We start from the raw sequence: 22,509 nt of genomic DNA on the forward strand, positions 1-22,509 counted from the left end.
ATGAACGTGCGTGACTGACAACCACTTTCGTTCTACCTTAGGCCGGGCGCATATCTCTTAGATTCTCCAACAGAATCTTCGTGGTATAAGCTAGATACATGGCGGCATTCATGGGAATCCGGAAAGTCTAACCTTGTCTGTGGTATTCTGAGTAGGATTCCGGGAATTCGGAAAGTCTAACCTTGTCTGTGGTATTCCGAGTAGGATTCCGGGATTGAATGACTGTGACGAGCTTCAAACTCAACTTATCATAAACCATTTAATCTGCCTAACTGAGATTTACAAGGTGACCATAGCTTGCTTCATACCAACAATCTCTGTGGGATCGACCCTTACTCACATAAGGTATTACTTGGATGACCCAGTACACTTGCTGGTTAAGTTGAACAGAGTTGTGACCACACATAGTTGTGAACCATGGTATTGGCATCATGTTTTTGGCGCCATTGCCAGGGAAAGAAAAAACAATGAATTTTATAAAATACAATAACAAATGAATCACAATTTCGTCCACCACTTAACCATGATGAAGGTGATGATCCGTGACACTCATCACCATTCTCAATCTATGAATGCGTGCCTGACAACCACCTCCGTTCTACCTTCAATTGAATGAATATCTCTTGGATTCCTTAATCAGAATCTTCGTGGTATAAGCTAGAATCCATTGGCAGCATCCTTGAGAATTCGAAAAGTCTAAACCTTGTCTGTGGTATTCCGAGTAGGATTCATGGATTGGATGACTATGATGAGCTTCAAACTTGCGAGTGTTGGGTGTAGTGACAGACGCAAAAGGATCAATGGTTCCTTTTCCGACATGATCGAGAACCAACAGATGATTAGTCGTGCAGTGACAGCGCATTTGGACCATTTTCACTGAGAGAACGGATGGTAGCCATTGACAACGGTGATTCACCAACACACAGCTTTCCATAGGAGGAACCTTGTGTGCGTGAAGAAGAAGACAGGGGGAAAGCAGAGATTCAGAAGACAAAGCATCTCCAAAACTCCAACACATTTTCCATTACTGCGTAACAATTACTTATTTTATGCTCTTTTATTTTTTTACAAATGGAAACTAAAGAACCCTATTGGTATCCTGACTAGGAATAATAAGATAACCATAGCTTGCTTCAAGCCAATAATCTCCGTGGGATTCAACCTTTACTCACGTAAGGTATTACTTGGATAATCCAGTGCACTTGCTGGTTAGTGGTACGAATTGTGAAAAGTGTGATTTACAATTTCGTGCACCAGTACTCGCAACGCTATTTTTATTATAAATTCTTAATCAGTAATTTTTCGTCCGTCACAGGACTTGTCGGGTTGGCTCTATAACCGACAGATGAGATTCATCAGCCACTAGGATAGGCATGCATCATATGCATCTATATGTCTTGTTTGGATTGCCTAAGTGATTGCATAACTAAATGCTACTTGATTATCTACTATATTTGAATCCTATTTGTAATTTCTCTGTTTGTAATAATTGTATTTGTTGCATTTGGTTCCGCTGGTAGTTGGGAGGTTCAGAAGAGTTGGATTGGGGAGTTTTAGATAGCTCTGAAGACCCTTAGCTAGTTGCCTATTTTAATTTCATGGTTTAGTTTTGTTTTAAGCTTTAATTATCTATTGGAAGTTTTAGGATTGCCTTTAGCTTTCCAAGGACATTATATGTTAGATATGTGGGTACTGTTACCATGTTGAGAACCTCCGGTTCTCACCCATGCGAATTTTGTAGTTTTCAGCCGCAAGATAGGCGGCACCTCGCTGAGTCATGCTGGAAGCTTCTGATGTTGCGAAGATCTTTATCTTTCGGGTTTATTTTGGTTAATTGTATTTGTTTAGATACTTATTGTCTCCACCTATTATATATATCCTGTATTAATTCCTCTTAGAGGTGATTTTGGAGACTCGGGTTTTTCTAACTCTGTATTTTGGGTTTCCTTTTGGGTTTTCCTATACATCTATATATGTATAACTACGTGCTCGCACCGGTTTATGTTTGCGAGCTGAGTCTTGAGTTTTGTTACATGTGTCTTGGAACTCTTGGTATATTAACTCCTTAGCTTGTTCTATCTCGCTTCGTCTGCTTTATCCCTTCGTGAGCGTTACACTTTTTAATTTAACGATTTTTGCCTTATCCCTTTCTTCAAAGGCTCATAGTTATAAACCTTTTTCACTATATTATATATTAAATTTTTACTTTTAGAGGTTGTAGCGCCTCACCACCTCTATTTTACATCCTAGGTGTAAAGCTCTGTGTGGTAGGGTGTTACAACCAATGTTTGTATGTGTTTAATGTTGACGATTGTTTAAGTTTTCTTTGCAGGCTCCTAGTTTTAGTATTGTCCTTCTATAATTACGTATATATCTCTTTTCTAAGTGTGGTAATGCCTCACCACTGTTGATTTATGACTTAAGCATAAAGCTCTGTGTAGTAGGGTATTACATTATGGTATCAAAACAGTCCGTCCTTGTAGAGCCTGAGGGATTGATTGATTATGCTTTTGGGCATACTTTGAGTTATGTTTTTATGCTATTTAGGATATCTGCATGATAAATATAGCACAATTGTTCATAAGCATACTTTTGAAAATTTGAAGCATTAGACTTGAGATATTAAGACTAATCACCTTAGTATCAATTGTTTGGTGTAGACAGGACCCAAATGACATCTCGTGGATAAGGACGAGGTCGGGGATTCCTATGGAAAGGTGATGAGGGAACCGTACCGGTAGATAATCCGACTGATTTCATGGCTGCAATGGCGAACATGGTTGCTGCCATTAATGCTACTGTTGCTGCTACCAATTGAGTAGTGGATAAGATGGGACAACAAGCTGGAAATGAAAATGGAGGTGGTAATATGCATAGTGGTAGAGACAACGCCGAGAATGGGAGGCCAATAACTTTGGCTACGTTCTTGAAGGTGAATTCTCCAACATTCTAGGGTATGACCAATCCCACTGAAGTTGACAACTAGTTCCAAGCTATGGAAAAAGCGCTGCAGCCTCAGCATGTGCCAAAAGATCAGTGTGTAGAGTTTGCTACTTATCGGTTAGAAGGAGAGGCACAATTTTGGTGGCAAGGGGTGTAAGACCCTAGATTTTTGAAAATTAAATAATAAGTTATTTTACAATTTATTATGTTTACTCAAGATTATATTTTCAGAGGTTTTTATATATAAATTGGGCAAATTCTTATTTATAATTTAAGGTTTTCGTAACTAAAAAATAATGAGTATTTTATATCCCTTAATTTTAATATTTATATTTTAACCTTATTTTATAAATAAAAGAACATTTATTGGAAATTAAATAATAAGTTGTCGCTACTGTCGCCACCGTGTTGCCATTACCATCGCGGAGCTGCCAAATCGCCGTGCAGCCGCCGTGTCTCGTCCAGTCGTTGTCATCGACATCAACCCAAGGAGGAGAGAAAGAGAGCTCGTGAAGGAGAGGGAGGCATCACAATTTTTGTGGTCACTGAAAACGAGGACGACACGTGAGGAAGGGAGAGCTACGGTCAACCTCATTGTCGTTCGCCTTTGGCCGTCGCTGCTGTTGTATCCTCCAACAGTGATGCTGCACGCGAGGTAGAGGAGCTCCTCGTTGCCGTTCTACCGCCATTGAAGCCAGGAGCCATCGCGTCATCGTCGGGGGATCAGAAGCGCAAGAGAGAAGGACCTCGTCAAGCTGTTGAAGGCTGTACTGTTGTGCCACTGGCTGCCAGAAAGCCGCACTAACATCACCATTCCTCTACCTCCATCGCTACTGGAGTTTATGGTCATTGGGTATAGCACTGATGTCACCAAAACCACTGCTGGGGTTGCTGCTGCTCGGTTTAGTCATTCTTCCTTTGTTACGGTAAGCGTTTTTGATCCAGAAGCTTTGAAAATCAATATTCTTTTACATTTGGTTAGAGATTTTGAGATTTTGGTAATATAGGGTTGAGTCCCAGTTATTGCGAGTGGTGATTAAAGCTGTCGTTGCTGCGGGCCAGGAGAAAAAGGAGTGTTGTGTCGCGTAGTTAAGTCGCGATCGAGGTAGGGGCATTCTTTTAAACTCATTTTTACTTTCAAGAATTGTTACAAGTCGATATTAATATGAAAAATATATTTTTATGATTACTCGAGTCTTATGGATTGAACAGAACTATTTTGGATAGATGTGAATATTTATCTAATTGATGTACTAAATTATTGAGAAGGCTAGTTATTCTTATCTGTTGATTTAGTTTGTTGAGTTTGTAATTATTGAACTGGTTTCTTGAAATTGGTTTCTGGATTATGATAAAATGATTATCGAGTATTTGAATGTGTTTTGATCATTGTGGATGAATTATTGTGATAATGGTTTATTGAAATGGACTGACATTTGAAATGATTCGAATGGTTGAGAGATGTCTAGTTTGGATTGGTTAGAACCTTTGAAGGGTGGTATATAGTCCGAGTTTCAGGGGAGGTTCTGTCAAAATTTTTATAAGCTTGCACGAAAGTGAATAATTAGAATAAACTTATTTTTTTTATTTTGATTAAAGAATTCTGTTCTGAGTTTGATTTATTATGAAAAGAATTATGTTTTAAGTGTCATGACTTCTGTTTTTCTCCCAGGCATCCCACATCAAAATTTCCACATGTGTGAACTGAGTGTCATGCGTATGCCTGCCAGATGCGTACGCATGATTGGGCACATTCTGTAACTCATGCGTGTGCATGGGAGATGCATACGCATGAGTTGGTAAATTTTCGCAACTTGCGCATACGCATGGGACATTCGTACGCACAACCTAGCAGCTTTCATGACTTGTGCGTACACATGGGAGATGCGTATGCATGACTTCCGTTTTGGCGTTGGATGGCTATGCTCCCACGTTGGATGGCTGTGCAAAATTTTAACAACTTTGCTTCTGTTTTGCTTAGTTGTGGTATACCTTGTCTTCCATGTCCCATGGCTAGCCTTCTTATCAATTTGGTGTCCAGGGAGCTCTCTATTTGATCCAGAGAGCTCTCTGGATTGCCTCCCCTCTTTGTGTTTCTTGCTCATAATGATTTCTAGCCTCTTCTTTCTCTTTCAATCCTTGCCAATTCTCATCTAAATTCTCTTATAATCAATGAATATATACTAACTCAAAGTATTGCTCATTAACTATGAAATCATTGCCCATCTTGCCAAAATTCTTAGTTTATTGAATAGAACTCTAAGGAAAACATACTAAAGATGCAAACGCATCAGATATCAAAAGAAATTGCGAAAGTTGTAGATGTGATTGAAAGGCTTTGCGAGAGGGTTATGGATTAGAAAGTGGTCACATTTCGTTGAAGACTCTAACCGTACACCTAGTTTATTTGTCAAACCTCGAGTCTTATACTTATAAGGTTTAATTTGCATTAAGCCTATCCTATAACTTCTGTACCACAGTACACTTTTTCTCTCGTTTTCATAAAATATGATTTTCTTCATGTTTAAAAACTGAACGTGTCAAATCTTTCTAATTTTCTTTGACATATTTGAAAGGAAAGTTAGTATGAATCTTTTTCATCTTATATCAATTGTTAAGCTAAACTTATTATCTTTAGAGGACTATTTTATAAAAAGTAACTACATTAATTTTATGATTATTGAAGTTTAAACTAATTATAATTTATTCTATTAGTTTGAATTATTTATTAGAAACTATTTTAATAGGCAAAATTAAATTGATTTTTATGATTATTATCATTTGAGTTTAGTTTAATTAAGATTATTATATATATTTGCTATAATAAGATATTTTACAGAATTGAAACTATAATTTTAGTAATCTATTAATAATGAACGTTTTATGATTTAATTTGGTAATTAATATTTCAAGTTCAAAATCTGCCGGTATGAGTAAATATCCGTACTCTTTGATGAACTTAGCTTTGCTAATGCTTCATCATAGATCATCTATCCTTATGATGATCATGTTACTAATGTCATTTATATTAGTAACTCATATATTTATCTCAATCTGTATTATTACTTGTGTTTTAATACATCAAACTTTTATAATTATCTGTTTAATATATTTATAACTTGAACCGCTGACTTAGTAGCTTATTAACTTGACACCTAGCCTAAGCTTGACACCCAACCCCCTTTCCATGTGTCACTTAATCACCTAAAACATCATCATTAATCCTCATTCAGCCATGCAAATATTTATTTTGGAAGAAAAATAAAGCACAAAGCAGAGAAAGAGAGAGAGAGAGAGAGAGGAGAAAACTTGTAACCCTCCACAAACCTTCGGCGTTATATTTCTTGAGCTCCGTAACTCCAATAAAAAATATAATCCGATTAAAGTGTTCGTATATTCCTCCTTTTCACGTTGACGTCACTTTTGTCCGGGAAAAATCGACGGTGAAGCTCTCCCCCAATCTTGTGTAGTTTGACCAAGGTGAGGAAAATGAGGAGTAGCCGATTTTCGATGTTTTCTTCTTCAACTATTTGGTCAGAAATCTTCCTTGGAGCTTCGGTTGTTGTGTTTTTGTAAGGAGATATGATTTGATAATTTTGTAATAATTAAATGTGTTCTTGACGTGTATTTGTTGGATGTTTGTGGCTTGAAATTGAATGATTTTGTATTTGAATTTGATGAAATATTGTTGATTTAGTGCTTTATGTTTTGGTTTTGATGGGACTGCCAAAAGCTATCTGTTGTGGCCTGATTTGAGGGCTGTTGTTAAGCTTGAATATTGAGAAAATTGATAAGATTTTGTGGTCTGGAAATTAAGGTGAAAGCTGTGAAAAATCAGTAACCGTAAAGCTTGAAAACGGAATTAATAATCAAGTATATATTTTGAAAGATCACAAGAAAAGATTTTGGTCTTGAGAAGGGATATTGTCATCAACACAAAAATTATTTTGAGTACAAAAATGTAATTTGATAAAAGATTGGACTTAAAAATAGAAATTATATAAGTTTCGAGGATATTTTGAGTAATAAGTAAAAGTTTAGGCGTACAACGGATATTTATAAAAGTACAAGGATATTTTTTATGATTATATTATATATAGGGTTATTTTTAGTAATCTGTAAAATATTTTGGCTTAAAATAAAAATATTTAAAAGTTCAAAGTTAAAGTATAATTCTTAAAAGTTCAAGCATAAGACTTTAATAAACAAGTTTTTGATATCAATATAATAATGCTGTTATTTTGTTATTACTAATATTAGGTTATTCAAAATAATATTGTTATTATTTTTTTTTGTTAAAGATACTATTTTATATAAATAACATAACAGAAGAATAAAATAGTAATCTTTCCTAAAAGTTTTAGAAAGAAAAAGCTAATCATAGAACCTTTGAAGCCTCTTCATAAAACATATAGGAAAAGGTATGAGAGAAGACATAGGAGTATGTAAGACATTGAAAGAGGTAAATGAAAAGGAAGAGTTTTAAATAACAAAAAAGGGAATTTTGCTCTAATCGAACACTTAAAAAAACTAAAGTAATCTGAAAGAATATTTGCCATAGAAAATAGAGAAAGAAGACCGAAATAATATTTTACAGAATTGATATAAAATAACAAATGACTAAGAATGAGAATGGCTAAGATTAACTGAGAACTGAAAACTGAGAAAGGTATAGAGATTAGTAAACGATCACTAAATAATTGAATGTTCACGTGGCAAGAACAAGAGTTCTATTTCGCTTACTCAGTGCACAAACTGTTAAATATTTAAATGTGGGAACACCCATGAATTGATAATCATTGATTACGGGAATAACCCACGAATTGTTGACCTTAGAGAGGACTAGGCTTATAGAGAGAATTAGACTAGTCTGGATACCAGTTTAGGGGCTTTTGGATAGGCCAAGACCTGGGATGTCATATATCTATAAATATTATCTAGCTATGCTAGGAGTGCTCTGTCTGGATCCATACGAGATTGACGATGCATGATTGTAGACTTGAGTCTTATAAATATTGAGATGGTTAACTATATTACTGATATTATATGTTTTACTTGCTAGCCTTCTATAATTTTATGATGTATGTTTTTATATAAATGACAATGTTTTCAAATAAAATTTTACCCATCAACTAATAACGTGTTAGCTATGATTAGGATCATATTTATTAATAAATAATGATTAGGAAGATAAGTTGGTAGCACTCAGTTTCCGGTATGATATAGACATACTGAAAATTAGGCTATTGCACATCAACCTATTGGCTCTTCGTCCATGTGTAAGCCAAGATGAAATGCTACATCCTAAAGGGTGATTGTGCACTTCTCCCTAACATGTTAAACGTGTGGTGTCAAGGCGCTATCTCTCGACAAAGGCAGAGTGTTGCCAAAGGTAAAATTTCTGACTTGCACATGGGAGAAATTTGTCTCCTCCAAATAAGAGAGGAGTATGTAGGTGGTCCCTCAATCAAATCCCTATTCTACTATGAAATAGGACCCTATAACTTTGTTAAGAATTAAATAAACAGTATATTGCATAAATTCTATAATAAAATATAAAATAACACTAATTTAATAAACTGTATATGCTTAGACTACTATACAATAATGCTCATTTTTTTATCTCTAACATGTATTAAAACTTACATTTCTTAAAATTATAAGATAAATATGAATTATAAAAATCAATATTCATATAAATATTAAAAATAAAGAGCTAACTTACTCATTTATTAGATGACCCATAATGTGCATTGTAAATTCGGCGTAATTAACGAATAATTAAAAAATAAATTAATTACTAATCCAAGAAATTAGAAATAGAATTTTATAGTTTAATGAGGAAGAATTAATTAAAACATGAATTTTGACACTAATTTTAAAGAATTTGGCCAAAGATTGGGGCGAACGGGCCGAACCGGACAAACTGGGCCCAAGGGCCCAACCCAAAACACTTAAACAATGAGCATCAGCTCATTTTCTCTTCCTCATCATGTGAAGAATGCTGAACACAAGAGGGAAGAAGGAGTTAAGCTCCCAACCCTAACCCCAACTTCAAATCCATATATCTTCCAACTCTGAGCTCCGATTCCCGCACCATTTGTGGCCACGCGTTCACTGCGTTGAGCTCTAGAAAGCCTAGTACTCAATTTGGTAAGGAAGTCACATCTTCAGTTTAAATTCTCTCCTCCCCAATTTCGAAAATCCAATGTTGTGAGGTGTTGAGATTTTTTATTCTTTGATGTTTTAAGATCCAATTAGCTTGAGAAATTAATGGATTTTTGTTGACTTGAGGCACGGATAAGGTAAGGACCCTCAAACCCTAATGAATCCCTTGATTATATGTGTTTGGGTATTTAAATTTAGTATATGAATGTGATAATATATGTTAGGTAGTGTATATGTGAATTTGGAACTCATTTGAAGAGATTGAAAGCTTGATTGAGTCTTGAATGCTGAGTTTTTGGTGTTGGAGGCTTGTGATCTTGCCAATTTGGGGTGTCTTTAGCTTAGGAGAGAAATCGACCAAGGTATGATTTTGGTTTTTCGCATGTAATATATAATGTCTTGCGAAAACTTAGGCTAGATGACCATAGGATAAGATGAATCATATGTTGGTGCACATTTGGTAGTTTTGATTATTGAATTATGTGTTGTTTGATGTGGATATTAGGTATGTTGGTTGTTAAATGGATGTGAAGAATGGTTGATGAAATAATGATTATTTTGAATAACAATGATATATTGATGATTGAGTATAGATGTGGTATTGAATGTGAATAGTTGGGGTGGAATTGGGGAAGTTGTGTGTGGGAGTGCTATAATATGAATGTGAAATCATAAGATGTGTTTTGGTATATTTTGGTGTTGTTTGAAGGCTTGGAGTGTTGGTAATGAGTTATGATTTTGGTAAAATATTGGTTGGAAGAGTTTTGTGAAAAACTAAATTTTTGGCCAAAATTCAACAAGCCATAACTTGGCTTCCAGACCTCCAGACTTTTCCAAACTTCTTTTATATGAAAATTGGGTCCGTGAAGTTTATGCCGTTCGAAGAACGCATGGTTATCAGAACCGAACCAGTGATCGAATCGGTCAAGTTACTAGTTTATTGGTTTATTGGTTCAATCGATAGATTACTTGTTGAACTAGTAAACTCGATTCTCTGTAAATAAAAAATATTAAATAATAAAAAATTCAGTAAAGTGACAATTAGGTCATTGAAGTTTTTGACTTTGGATTAATTCGCCCTTAAAAAAATAAAGTATCAATTTAATCCTCCACAATAGCAAACAGTAGACACGTTATGACCATCTATCAATTTATCATGTAAAATTTAACGGTGATGCTTATATATACTATTAATTACTGTGACGTATTTATTTATAAAAGATTGTTATGTAGATAACAATTTTTAGAGTGAACTTCACCTGTTTTAATAGGATTCGTAATAAATAGAGAGAAGATGATAAATGTTATATAAAAACTCAAAAGATAATGAATGCTTTATTACCCAAAACTACATCATTTCATGCTTATGTGATAGCAACAAGACATATGTCATTGTAAATAATGAAATACATGAATAATTTCATTTTGTTTCGCACTATCCATTGATGAAAAGATATACATGTCCACTGTTTACTATTGTGGAGGACATAATTAATACCTTTTTTCTTCAAGGACTAATTAGTCCTAAGTTAAAATTTTCGAAGACTTAATTGTCACTTTACTCTAAAAATTTTAAAATAAATATCTTTACTAATATTTTAATATGTAACTATAAATATTAAAAATATTTAATACTTACGTTAATAATTGTATAAATCGTAAAGAATTATAAATAAAAAAAGTGATTGTAAAACTAAAATTAAACTAAATAAATATAAAATAATTCAATTTAGCATATATATTAAAAAAGGAATAATTAGCCCAGCAGCAAGCATGCACGAATGCAGTTAGTGGACGTAAGTTCAAATCTTGAACCGTCTGTTTTTGACGGTTTAATTGCGCCTTCGATCAAAACTTTCAACTGAACTAGACAGATTACTAGTTCATCGGTTTTTTGGTCGAACCGGCCGGTCCTGTTTGATTTTTACAACTATGGAAGAACGTATGAAAAATAATTTTTAACGAAAGAGTTATGTGTGTCGAAAGTTGGAGATGTAAAATGTGAAACCAACATTTTTGCATCTTTTTAAGGAAAATGAAGGGGGCATGTATGCGAGCTTACGACTGTTTACGCGGCCATTCGCCTCTGTCCGGTGGGCTCGCGTATACGGGCAAGTGCCATGTACGCAGCATAGGAAAATGGGGCACTGGTGTACGCGGGAATATGGCTGCTTACACAGTCATTTGCCTATATCCAGTGTACTCTCGTACACAGACAGGGGGTGCGTCTGCGAGTTTGGAAAAATATCACATCTGTGTATGAGGGACATGGTTCATGTACGCAAGGCCCTGTTTTTCAGCGAATTAAGTTTTTGTGTTTTAACCATGATTTTAAACCTCTAAACCTCTAATTTTACTCTTTTAGACCCTAAATATTTGTTTTAAGTATAGTGAAGGAATTAAGCTATGAAAAGGGGGTAACTTTGAGGTGAAAAAAGCTTAAGACATGATTAATTATGAAGGGAAAGTATAGAAATATGATGTATATATGATAAATACGACCCTAATGAATGATTATGCATGAGTATGAATGAATATGAATGAGAACTTGGCTTATGCACTTCTTTTACCTGAGATACGAGTTTTCCTGGATAAATGCAGTAACTTGCCACCACGTGCTCCAGGTTGATACTCGATACTCTGTTGACCCTACGTCGCAAGATGTAGCCCCACTTTAACTCCCCAGAAATTCCCCCAATGAGCTGAAATTAATTATGAATGAGAAAAAGTTATGCATAGACTCTTGGGAATGCGTGCACGGGAGGCTGTCCAGGATTTAGCAGTTAGACATGTCGGGTTGGCTTTACAACCGACAGATGAGACTCATCAGCCATAGGATAGGCATACATCATATACATACGCTTGTTTTGTTTGCTTATGCATTAATTGAGTTTGCCTATGTGAATCAATATGCTATTTGTCATACTTACCTGCATTAACTGTACTTTAATTGTCTTTGCCTTTTCTCTTTTATTTGTCTGTGTGACTCTATTAGGGTTCTGGAGGATTTCGGAGGAAGGAGGAGGATTTTGGAGGGGTTTAGTTAGAGTTTGGTTAAGTTTAAGAAACTTAGAGGTTGTTTATAGTTTTTGTTTTAAATCGTTAACTTTTATAATATGAGTGTCGGAGTTCTAGGATCGCCTCTAACTTTTCCAGGACCTTATATCTTATGTATGTGGCACATTTACCATGATGAGAACCCTCGGTTCTCATTCCATACTGATATTTGTGTTTCTCAGATGCAGGTCGAGAGGCACCCCGTTAGGCATTTGGAGTTCCTGTCACCGCGGAGTTGGGACTTTACCTTTTAGGATTATATATGAATTGTGTATACTTCTCCTTATTATGTTTAACTCTTGTGCCTCGTTAAGGTTGTATGGAGAACTAGGATTCTTTCTTGAGTATTTTGGGACTTGGTTTGTATATATACGTATATGTATTCTCCATTTTAGCCTTAGCTTCGCAGGTTGAGCTCAGAGCTTGAATATTTGTTATCCTTGACACTCCACTCTTATTATTATTATTATTATTATTATTATTATTGTTATTATTATTATTATCTATGCTTTCTTCGCACACAAGTAAACATTATTTCTGAGTGTTGCGCTTTATTTTCACGATTTTGTTTGTTTTAACCATCATTGAAGGGTCATCGGATATTATATTCTTTCGATTATATTATGTATGTATTTTTTATTTTAAAGGTCATAATGCCATACTACCTCTGTTTTACGACTTAAGCGTAAATTTTTGTGTGGTAGGGTGTTACATGCATGTTCCCATTCAATCAAGTAATATACGTAGTGCGCAAGATTATTTGATTTGTTAATCCTTTCTTCCCTTTTGTTTCTCATTTTCTCTGCTAAATCCTTTCTTTTTCTTTTCATCCCAAAACTTCCTTTCACACACCTACTTTGGTACAAACAATTTACCTTCTTTCCTTCATCAATGCAGCCATTGCTTACAAATATATAGCCAAAATTCAATTCTATTTTCATAATCATGGACTGCAAAAATGCATATTAAAATTGATCTCATTTTGCTATCTAGTAATGAGAAAATGCGGTAAAAGAATTTGATACATTTTTGTAGTTATAACATGCGAAAACGTGTATATTCTAATTTCAGTTTAAATTGGTAAATAATATATTTAAATTAAAAAAAAACATATATTTGAATATTATTCCTAGATGTTATGTTATTTTTCTTTAATAATATTATTAATATATTTTGACATCATTTATTTATTATATAATTTTAACTATAATGATAAATTAATGTGGAGATAAAATTACCTTTTTATGGTGTTAGAGAATTACATTAACAGAAATATACAATAAAGGAAAGAAGTTAATTTCAATCAATAAGTCAATAAATTTTATAAAATATATTGTTCCATTCTAAGAAAAAAATCTCGATAAGATACATTTTAATTACACTTGACAATTTATTTATAAATTTTGTTTATAATTCTTTTACGTTTTTCATAAGTTAAGTCAAGTTGTTTGCTGTAAAACAAGTATAAATATCATGAAATCAGTTGGGATTTTCAAAAAATTTATAATCCCATGTGTTCTCTAAATTATTGTAGCGCTAATATTGGCTCATTTCTCTAAATATGCCAAGAGCCACTGCTTAATTTCATATCTTTCTAAACATCACATATATGTATAGAAGAAATGGTGATAGTAAGCTTTAGAAAAGAGATTCATCAATATCAAATCAATAAAGTACCAAAAAGTTCTCTCTTATATTGGAGGTAAGTAGTGGAGTTCTTCTTTTTTATCTTACATTTTTGGCTGGTGTTATGTTCACAATAGGCTTTATGGACAAATTATTTCTTGTCAAGGTCATGTGTAAAAGTTGAACTAACACAGTTTATGCTATTTTCATTTTAATTTAAGGTATTTTTTGGAAAACAAAATTATGGATGATAATTGCATAATTTATTGTAAAATATACATTTATTAATAGATAATATTGTCTAAAAATATGATGAATTATATATAATTCATAGAAAATGATGAGAATATATTATTTAAAAGTTAAAATTTAAATTGATATATATTTTTATTTATTTTGGATAATTTTAGGTGTAATCCAATAAAATTTGAAAAATGAATGCTTTGATCAAGCATCTTGTATGAAGATCAAGATCAAGAAGACTTCTAAGAAGAATGAAAGAAGATCAATACAGAAAGATAGTATGTGATATTTGCCGACAAGACAAAAGATATCTATAAGCAGGTGTACTAGGCTATTTCAAAATAAATTTGTACTTCTTTCAATGTTCAAACTTTTAACAACTTAAACTACATTTGTTACTTGACTCCTCTATCTATATGTATAGGAAGTGTTCTTGGTGTTCCTTGAATCAATGATAGATAAGTTTTTTTGTCCCTCTTTCTTTTGCTGTGACATTGTATATTCTAGATCATGATCATTTAATAAATTCAGTTATGATTCAAAAAACCAAAAAAGTTTATATTTTTTAATCTTGTTGGAAAAAAGGAGATACATTTCTAACTTCATTAGATAGTGCTCCATAAAGTAACGATAGTGGCTCTTCATCATTCAAACCTTTAATAATAAACAAACATAAACTATGCTAGATACTTTAACTTTTGTTTATGAGAACAAAAAGAAATAATCTTGCTAATATCATATATATTGAGAAGGTAACAATAAAGCATCCATACAGGTATAACCTTATTTAAAAGAAGGAGAAGACGACTTACATTCATTAGCACAATAGAATATTTTGGTACTTTATTAACTTGACGATGAATGCTTTTTGTAATACTCATTATCCACATTTTTACATATGACGTAAAAATATATATAAAATTACGTAATAAATCTTGGCACAGTATTACATTGAATCCTAACTATTATCTATGATATTTATACTTGATTTTTAGCAAAAAAAGAAAAAAAACTTGTTAACATGAAAGAAAAATAAAAAATTCAGAAATTGCTATGATGGATATGATTTATCCTTTCCATTCTTTCATCCGTTTTCGTCTCGTACCTATAAGTCCACCACGCAATTCTTCAAAGACTTAATTTTTTTTTATTAATACTACATTATCAAAAAATTTTATCCATTTTTTGGTCAACGCCCACATATTAACGATATTTTTATGCTAAATTTTAAATCATAAATCATAATATTAATTGTAACAGCCCAGACCACCCGCTAGCATGATATTGTCCGCTTTGGCACACAAGACCTCACGGTTTTACCTTTGACGATAGGGATGAGAATCAAAACCCCCACACTCACTCGTCAAAACGCGTCATGCTAGGGAGAGGTATCCACACCCTTATAAGGCATGCTTCGTTCCCCTCCCCAACTGATGTGGGACCTTACAATCCACCCCCCTAAAGGAGCCCAACGCCCTTGCTGGCACATCGATCCGAGCTCCGGCTCTGATACCATCTGTAGCAGCCCAGATCATCCGCTAGCATGATATTGTCCGTTTTGGCACACAAGGCCTCACGGTTTTGCCTTTGACGATCGGGATGATAGCCGAAGCCCCCCACATTCACTCGTCAAAACGCGTCATGCTAGGGAGAGGTATCCACACCCTTATAAGGCATGCTTCGTTCCCCTCCCCAACCGATGTGGGACCTTACATTAATAATATAAAAATAAAATGCTAGCTAATATTAATAAAAATATTAGTTCAATATTTCTCCTTTTTCTTTAAAAATCTATAAATTCATCACAAAATTCTTTCGGACTTATTTATCCTATTACTATGCATTTTTAGTCAAAATTAATATGAATCTAAGCAAGAATGGAGCAACCACTTCTGTAAAATTTGTTATAAAGGATAATTAAGTTGAATAATAAAATTAGTTTATTTATTTTCATTAATTTCTTCCCTTCGTATTATATATATTGGTCAATGTTGAATAATACATATATTGATCTCATTAATTACTTTTTTATCTTTAGTTAATGATTGTTAGCATGAAATAAATTCTCATAAATGAGATTTTATTTCCATAATAGAGATTCCGAATAATTTTATATGACTAATGTATTTCTAATTAAGTACTTTTAAGGTGTATTAAAATTATGATATATTCCTAAGAATATATTTTGGAAACCAAATGAATGGTCGTAGGGTTAGATTTAAAAGGCATTTCAAATATTAGAAACAAAATTAAATTAAATCAAATTAAACATTAATGGTAATTTACAAATTCTTTTCAAATGCTAAAAACAAAAACACATATTTTATCATATTCATCATAATAGAGTGATCCTAATAATATAATATATAAAGTATTTTTTTATCCCAAACATTTTAAAATTCTTAAAAAATATTTTTATTTTAATAATTTTATCCTCAGTATATAAAATAAATTTCAATTTTATTTTTACTATCTAAATCCTTTTTATATTCCAATTTTATCATTGTTTTCTTCTTCTTTACTTTTTGTTTACTACAAAAAATTAGGTCGAAATTGTTGAACTTATGATGGATTCTCTATAATTATTCAATGATAATATATTCTTGTTAGACAACATTTCTCAAAAATAAGCTCGGCAAAAAATTGTTACCATCGGATTTATCAGACGAAAAATATCACCAGGATTGACAAAACTATTTAACAATTACGTCAGATTAAATCTAACAGTAATTATCATCGTCAAATATCTTTGTCCGTAATTCTGACAGTAGTTATTAAATAATTTTAATTTTGAAAATTGAAATAATGAATTACGTACAAAATTTTTTCTTTGTAAATTCGAAGGTAATATTCAGATTATGGAAAAATTAATTTCTATAATCAATATTTATTTACCATTAAACATAATTAAAACAAAATTTTATTTTTAAATAAAACAACAAATGAAGATGTCAATTATTTTTTATGTCAAATTAAATGTATGAAATAAAAGAAATGTCAAACAACAAAGTAATAAACAAAATAAAAAAATGTCGAATAAGAAAGTATGAAAAGAAATTCTAGCTATGGGTCCTCAAAATTATCATGGTCTCCCTCCATGTTGTCCCTCTCTTCTTGTGTGAATGGTAGTGCAACGTATAACAACCAAGGATTCACAATTTTTTTTCTTGATGATAAGAATGATATCATAGTCTCCCACATTTACAATCAAAATCGCCCATACATCGATTGGAGAGGAAAGCAAAACATGTCTTATAAGGATATGGATACTTTGTCCTTGTGTACGCGCTTTGATTGGTGAATGTTGAGGGATCTCTACTATCAAGAACAAAATCATGAGATACAAAATTCTAAAGTAAAAATATCTACAAACGGATAGGCTAAGTTTTTGCATAGTTTTAGAGCACCTTTTAGGCATACTCTGGGAGTCTTTACATGTTAAATTAGGTTATTTAAGTGATGTATGTGGCATGAATGTTTATGAGCATGCATTTGAAACTTTGAAGTACTAGACTTGAGACTGATCAACTTGATATCACTTGTTTGGTGTGAACAGGGACCCGATGTCGACTCGTGGACGTGGTCGCAGGCGAAGCAGAGGTAGAATAGGTAATGCAAACCCTGAAACGGCGAGAAACAACCCTGTGGACTTTATGGCTGCCCTGGAAAACATGGTTGTCGCGATGCAAGCAGCAGAAGCGTTGGGAAATCAAATGAATAATGGGAATGGGAATAACGGTGAAGAGAGGCTGATGACACTTGCTACTTTTCTGAAGGTGCATCCTCCAACCTTCAGAGAGACCACAAACCCTACAGAAGTCGATAACTGACTCCAAGAAATGGAGTTGGCTTTGTAAACTCAACAGGTTCCAAAAGAACAATGGGTGGAGTTTGGGACCTACCAGTTACAAGGTGAAGCTTAATACTGGTGGCAGGAAACACGACATATTCTACAACCAGATGGCACTGTAATGTCTTGGGAAGTGTTTTGGACGGAGTTCTATAGGAAATACTTTCCTAGTTCAGTTAGGAATGCTAAGGAGCTTAAGCTGCTATAATTAAAATAAGGTCAGATGTCTGCTGCTGAGTACACTAATAAATTTGAAGAACTGTGCCAGTTTTCCTGAATCTGCCAAGGTGCTCCGGAAGATTTTGCTTAATGAAAATGTATAAAGTACGAGGGAGAACTTCAGAGTGACATTTTGAGCTCTGTTGGGTCGATGAAGATTAGGGTTTTTAAGTGTGGAGGCTTTGTACCACAATCGAATCAAGGTCAGAAAAACTTCCGCATGCCTAATAACAATGATAATTGTGGGAGAAGGTTTAGAAAGCAGCCACAGAATGAGCCGAGTTCGAGGTGCGGGAGTTATCATCCTGGAGTTCTTTGCAGAGTTGGATTAGGTGTGTGCTACTTTTGTGGACGAGCTGGGCATATGGCCTGGAATTGTTCGGAGAAGAAAAAGTATGAAGCTGGGAGAGCCCAACAACCAGGACGAGTGTTCACTACATCTGCTGTAGGTGCCGAGGGATCCGAGACACTGATTAGAGGTAAATGTGAAATAGCTGGTAAAATTTTAAATGCTTTATTTGATTTTGGAGTGACACATTCGTTCATAGTATTCGAGAAGGCTAGTAAGTTAGGATTGAGGATGATTATGTTGGATTATGATTTGAAAGTTCATAATGCTACTTTTGAAGCTGTTGTGACTAGATTAGGTTGTCCACAAGTTTCGTTACGAGTTAAACAGCGAGATTTTGTCTATGATCTAATTTGTTTGCCGATGATTGGTCTTGATCTCATCTTGGAATTGGATTAGTTGTCTAAGAATTATGTTCTTCTTGACTGTTCTAAAAGGTCGTTGCATTTCATGTCGGAAGGGTCAGAAGGACCGGTTGTAGTGAAGGGTTATTATCTGAACTCTGTTGTAGTAAGCTGTTCTAGATATGAATGTCAGGGTGTTATGCTATTAGCTGCGAATGCGTTGGGCGAGGATCAAAGTTTAAAACTGATTTTGGTCGTGAATGAATTTCCTGAAGTGTTTCTGGACTACATTCCCGAATTTCCTCCTGCTCGAGAAATCGAGTTTACAATTGTGTTGGTGCATGGAGCTGGGCCAATCTCAATTGCGCCTTACCGAATGTCACCGTTGGAATTGACTGAACTTAAATCTCAGCTGAAAGAACTGATGAGTAAGAATTTCATCCGACCAAGTGTTTTTCCGTGGGGAGCGCCAGTATTACTGGTAAAGAAGAAAGATGGAAGTATGCGTCTGTATGTAGACTATCGGCAACTGAACAAAGTCACCTTGAAGAATAAATATCCATTACCAAGAATTAAGGATCTGATAGACCAACTGTAGGATGCTGGGGTATTTCTAAGATTGACCTTAGGTCTAGTTATCACCAGATAAGAGTGAGAGATGAGGATATTTCAAAAACTGCCTTTAGAACTCGTTACGGCCACTATGAATATATGATAATGTCGCTTGGGCTAGCCAATGCCCCGACGGTGTTTATGGAATACATGAATCGGATTTTTTGTCCATTCTTAGACAAATTTGTCGTCGTCTTCATTGATGACATCCTTATTTATTCTAAAATTGAAGAAGAACATGCGGAACACTTCCGGACTGTGCTACAGATGCTGAAGGAAAGAAAATTGTATGCCAAGTTATCTAAATGCGAATTTTGGAAGGATGAGGTGAAGTTTCTTGATCATGTGGTAAGTCAACAAGGAATCTGATGAGCGGATATTTTATATGCTTTTTGGCATCATTTTCATAGTGATTTAGTTATGTTTTGTTTAAGTTTTATTATGTTTTCATAGGTTTTAGTGCAAAATTCACATTTTTGAATTCTACTTTGAGATGTTGTGTTTTATGATGATTTCAGGTAATTTCTGGCTGAAATTGAGGAGTTTTGGCAAAGTCTGATTCAGAGGCAAGGAAAGCATAGTAGATGCTGTCAGATTCTGACTTCCATGCACTCAAACAAGCATTTCTAGAGCTACAGAGGTCCAAATGACACGCTCTCAACGAAGTTGGAAAGCTAACTTCTAAAGATTTGTAGCAATATATAATGGTTTATACTTTTCTATGAAGGAGCCTGCCCATATTGGGCGTTGAACGCCAAGAAGTTACCCCCTTGATGGCGTTTAACGCCCTAAGGAGACAAGCCAGCATTGAACGCCTAAGAACCACCCCCTATGGGGCATTCAATGCCAACCAAGAAGCAAGGCAGCATGGATCAACTCCCTAATGGGTGCTCAATGCCCATTCCTCAAGTTGGATGCCAAGCTCAGGCCAAGTACTCAACCAAAGTGATCCCAAGAGTAGACTTTCGCACCTTTAGTCCAGTCTATCATACTTTTGTACTTCTTAGTTATTAGGTTATTATATATAGAACAAAGATCACCACTGTTAGAGATCTTTTTCCCCTTTTCATGTTTTACGTTACTTTTTGTAAGCTGTGAGCGACTAAACCTCCTAAGTTAGGGTTAGGAGCTCTACTGATTCTCATAGATTAATACTATTATTGTTTCTATTTCAATACACGTTTGATTCCATTCTCTTATGCATTTTCGTTCTTCATCTCATAAATTGAGGATGACCCGTGACAATCATCCTTATTCTACATGGGTTCTGTGTTGATGAAATAATGATTATTTTGAATAACATTGATATATTGATGATTGAGTATAGATGTGGTATTGAATGTGAATGGTTGAGGGTGGAATTGGGAAAGTTGTGTATGGGAGTGCTATGATATGAATGTGAAATCATAAGATGTTTTTTGGTATATTTTGGTGTTGTTTGAAGGCTTGGAGTGTTGGTAATGAGTTATGATTTTGGTAAGATAGAGGTTGGAGGTTGGAGGAATTTTTTGAAAAACTAAATTTTTGGCCAAACTTCGGTGAGCCATAACTCAGCTTACAAACTCCCAAACTTTTCCAAACTTTTTATTATATAAAAATCGGGTCCATGAAGTTTATGCCATTTGAAGAACGGATGAAAAATGATTTCTACCGAAAGTGTTATGCGCGTTGAAAGTTGGAAATGTAAAATGTGAAATCTGTATTTTAGCAACTTTTTAAGGAAAATGAAGGGGGCGCGTACGCGGGCTTATGGATATATTCGTGGCCATTCGCCTTTGTCCGGTGTGCTTGCGTACGCGGGCAAGTGCCACGTATGCAGGGCTCTATTTTTCAGCAAATTGAGTTTTTGCATTTTAACCATGATTTTATACCTCTAAACCTCTATTTTGACTCTTTTAGACCTAAAATATTAGTTTTAAGTATAGTGAAGGGATTAAGCTATAAAAAAGAGGTAACTTGGAGGTGAAAAAAGCTTGAGACATGATGAATTATGTAGGGGAAGTGCTAAAATATGATGTATATATGATAAATATGGCCCTAATGAATGATTATGCCTGAGTATGAATGAATATGAATGATAATGTGGCTTATGCACTTCTTTTATCTGAGATACGAGTTTCCTTGGATAAATGCAGTGGCTTGCCACCACGTGCTCCAAGTCGAGACTCGATACTTTGTTGACTCTATGTTGCAAGATGTGGCTGGGTACTTTAACTCGCCGAAAATTCCCCCAATGAGCTAAAATTAATTATGAATGAGAACAAGCTATTCATAGACTCTTGGGGATGCGCGCACAGGAGACTGTCCAGGGTTTAGCAGCCAGACATGTCAAGTCGACAGATAAGACTCATCAGCCATAGGGTAGGCATACATCATATGCATACGCTTGTTTTGTTTGCTTGTGCATTAATTGAGTTTGGCTATGTGAATCAATATGCTATTTGTCATACTTGTTAACTGCATTAACTGTACTCTAATTGTGGCTGCCTTGGTCTGTTTTGTTTGTCTGTGTGACTCTATTAGTGTTTTGGAGAATTTTGGAGGAAGGAGAAGGATTTTGGAGGGGTTTAGTTAGAGTTTGGTTAAGTTTAAGAACCTTAGAGAACCACCCTGTTTATGGTTTCCGTTTTAATGCGTTAAGTTTTATAATATGAATGTCAAAGTTCTAAGATTGCCTCTGGCTTTCTCGGGACCTTATATCTTATGTATATGGCACCTTTACCATGCTCAAAACCCCTGGTTCTCGTTCCATATGGATATTTGTATTTTTCAGACACAGGTTGAGAGGCACCTCGTTAGGCGTCTGGAGTTCCTATCACCGCGGAGTTGGGACTTTACCTTTTGGGATTAATTTGATGTGTATATACATATATATATATATATATGTAGACTTCTCCTTATTCTATTTAGCTCTTTTGCCTTATTGAGTTTGTATGGAGAACTAGGATTCTTTTTTGAGTATTTTCGGATGTGGTTTGTATATATATGTACATGTATTCTCCAGTTCAGTCTTAGCTTCGCAGGTGAAGGTATCTGATAACATTATAAAGAAATTATTTTTAACTGGATTTTTATTACAAGTCTTCTTGATAAACCAT

General features: G+C 34.4%; 1 protein-coding gene across 1 annotated transcript; it reads left to right on the forward strand.

Annotated features, from left to right (window-relative positions):
* Nucleotides 1-18,257: 18,257 nt before the first annotated feature.
* On the forward strand, nt 18,258-18,854 carry LOC107458402 (uncharacterized). Its single transcript, XM_016076608.1, has one exon. It carries the CDS (start codon nt 18,258-18,260, stop codon nt 18,852-18,854), a length of 597 nt encoding a protein of 198 aa, XP_015932094.1.
* Nucleotides 18,855-22,509: the final 3,655 nt, after the last annotated feature.

The sequence above is a fragment of the Arachis duranensis genome, chromosome 7 (genome assembly GCF_000817695.3).
Source record: "Arachis duranensis cultivar V14167 chromosome 7, aradu.V14167.gnm2.J7QH, whole genome shotgun sequence".
Classification (NCBI taxonomy): domain Eukaryota; kingdom Viridiplantae; phylum Streptophyta; class Magnoliopsida; order Fabales; family Fabaceae; genus Arachis; species Arachis duranensis.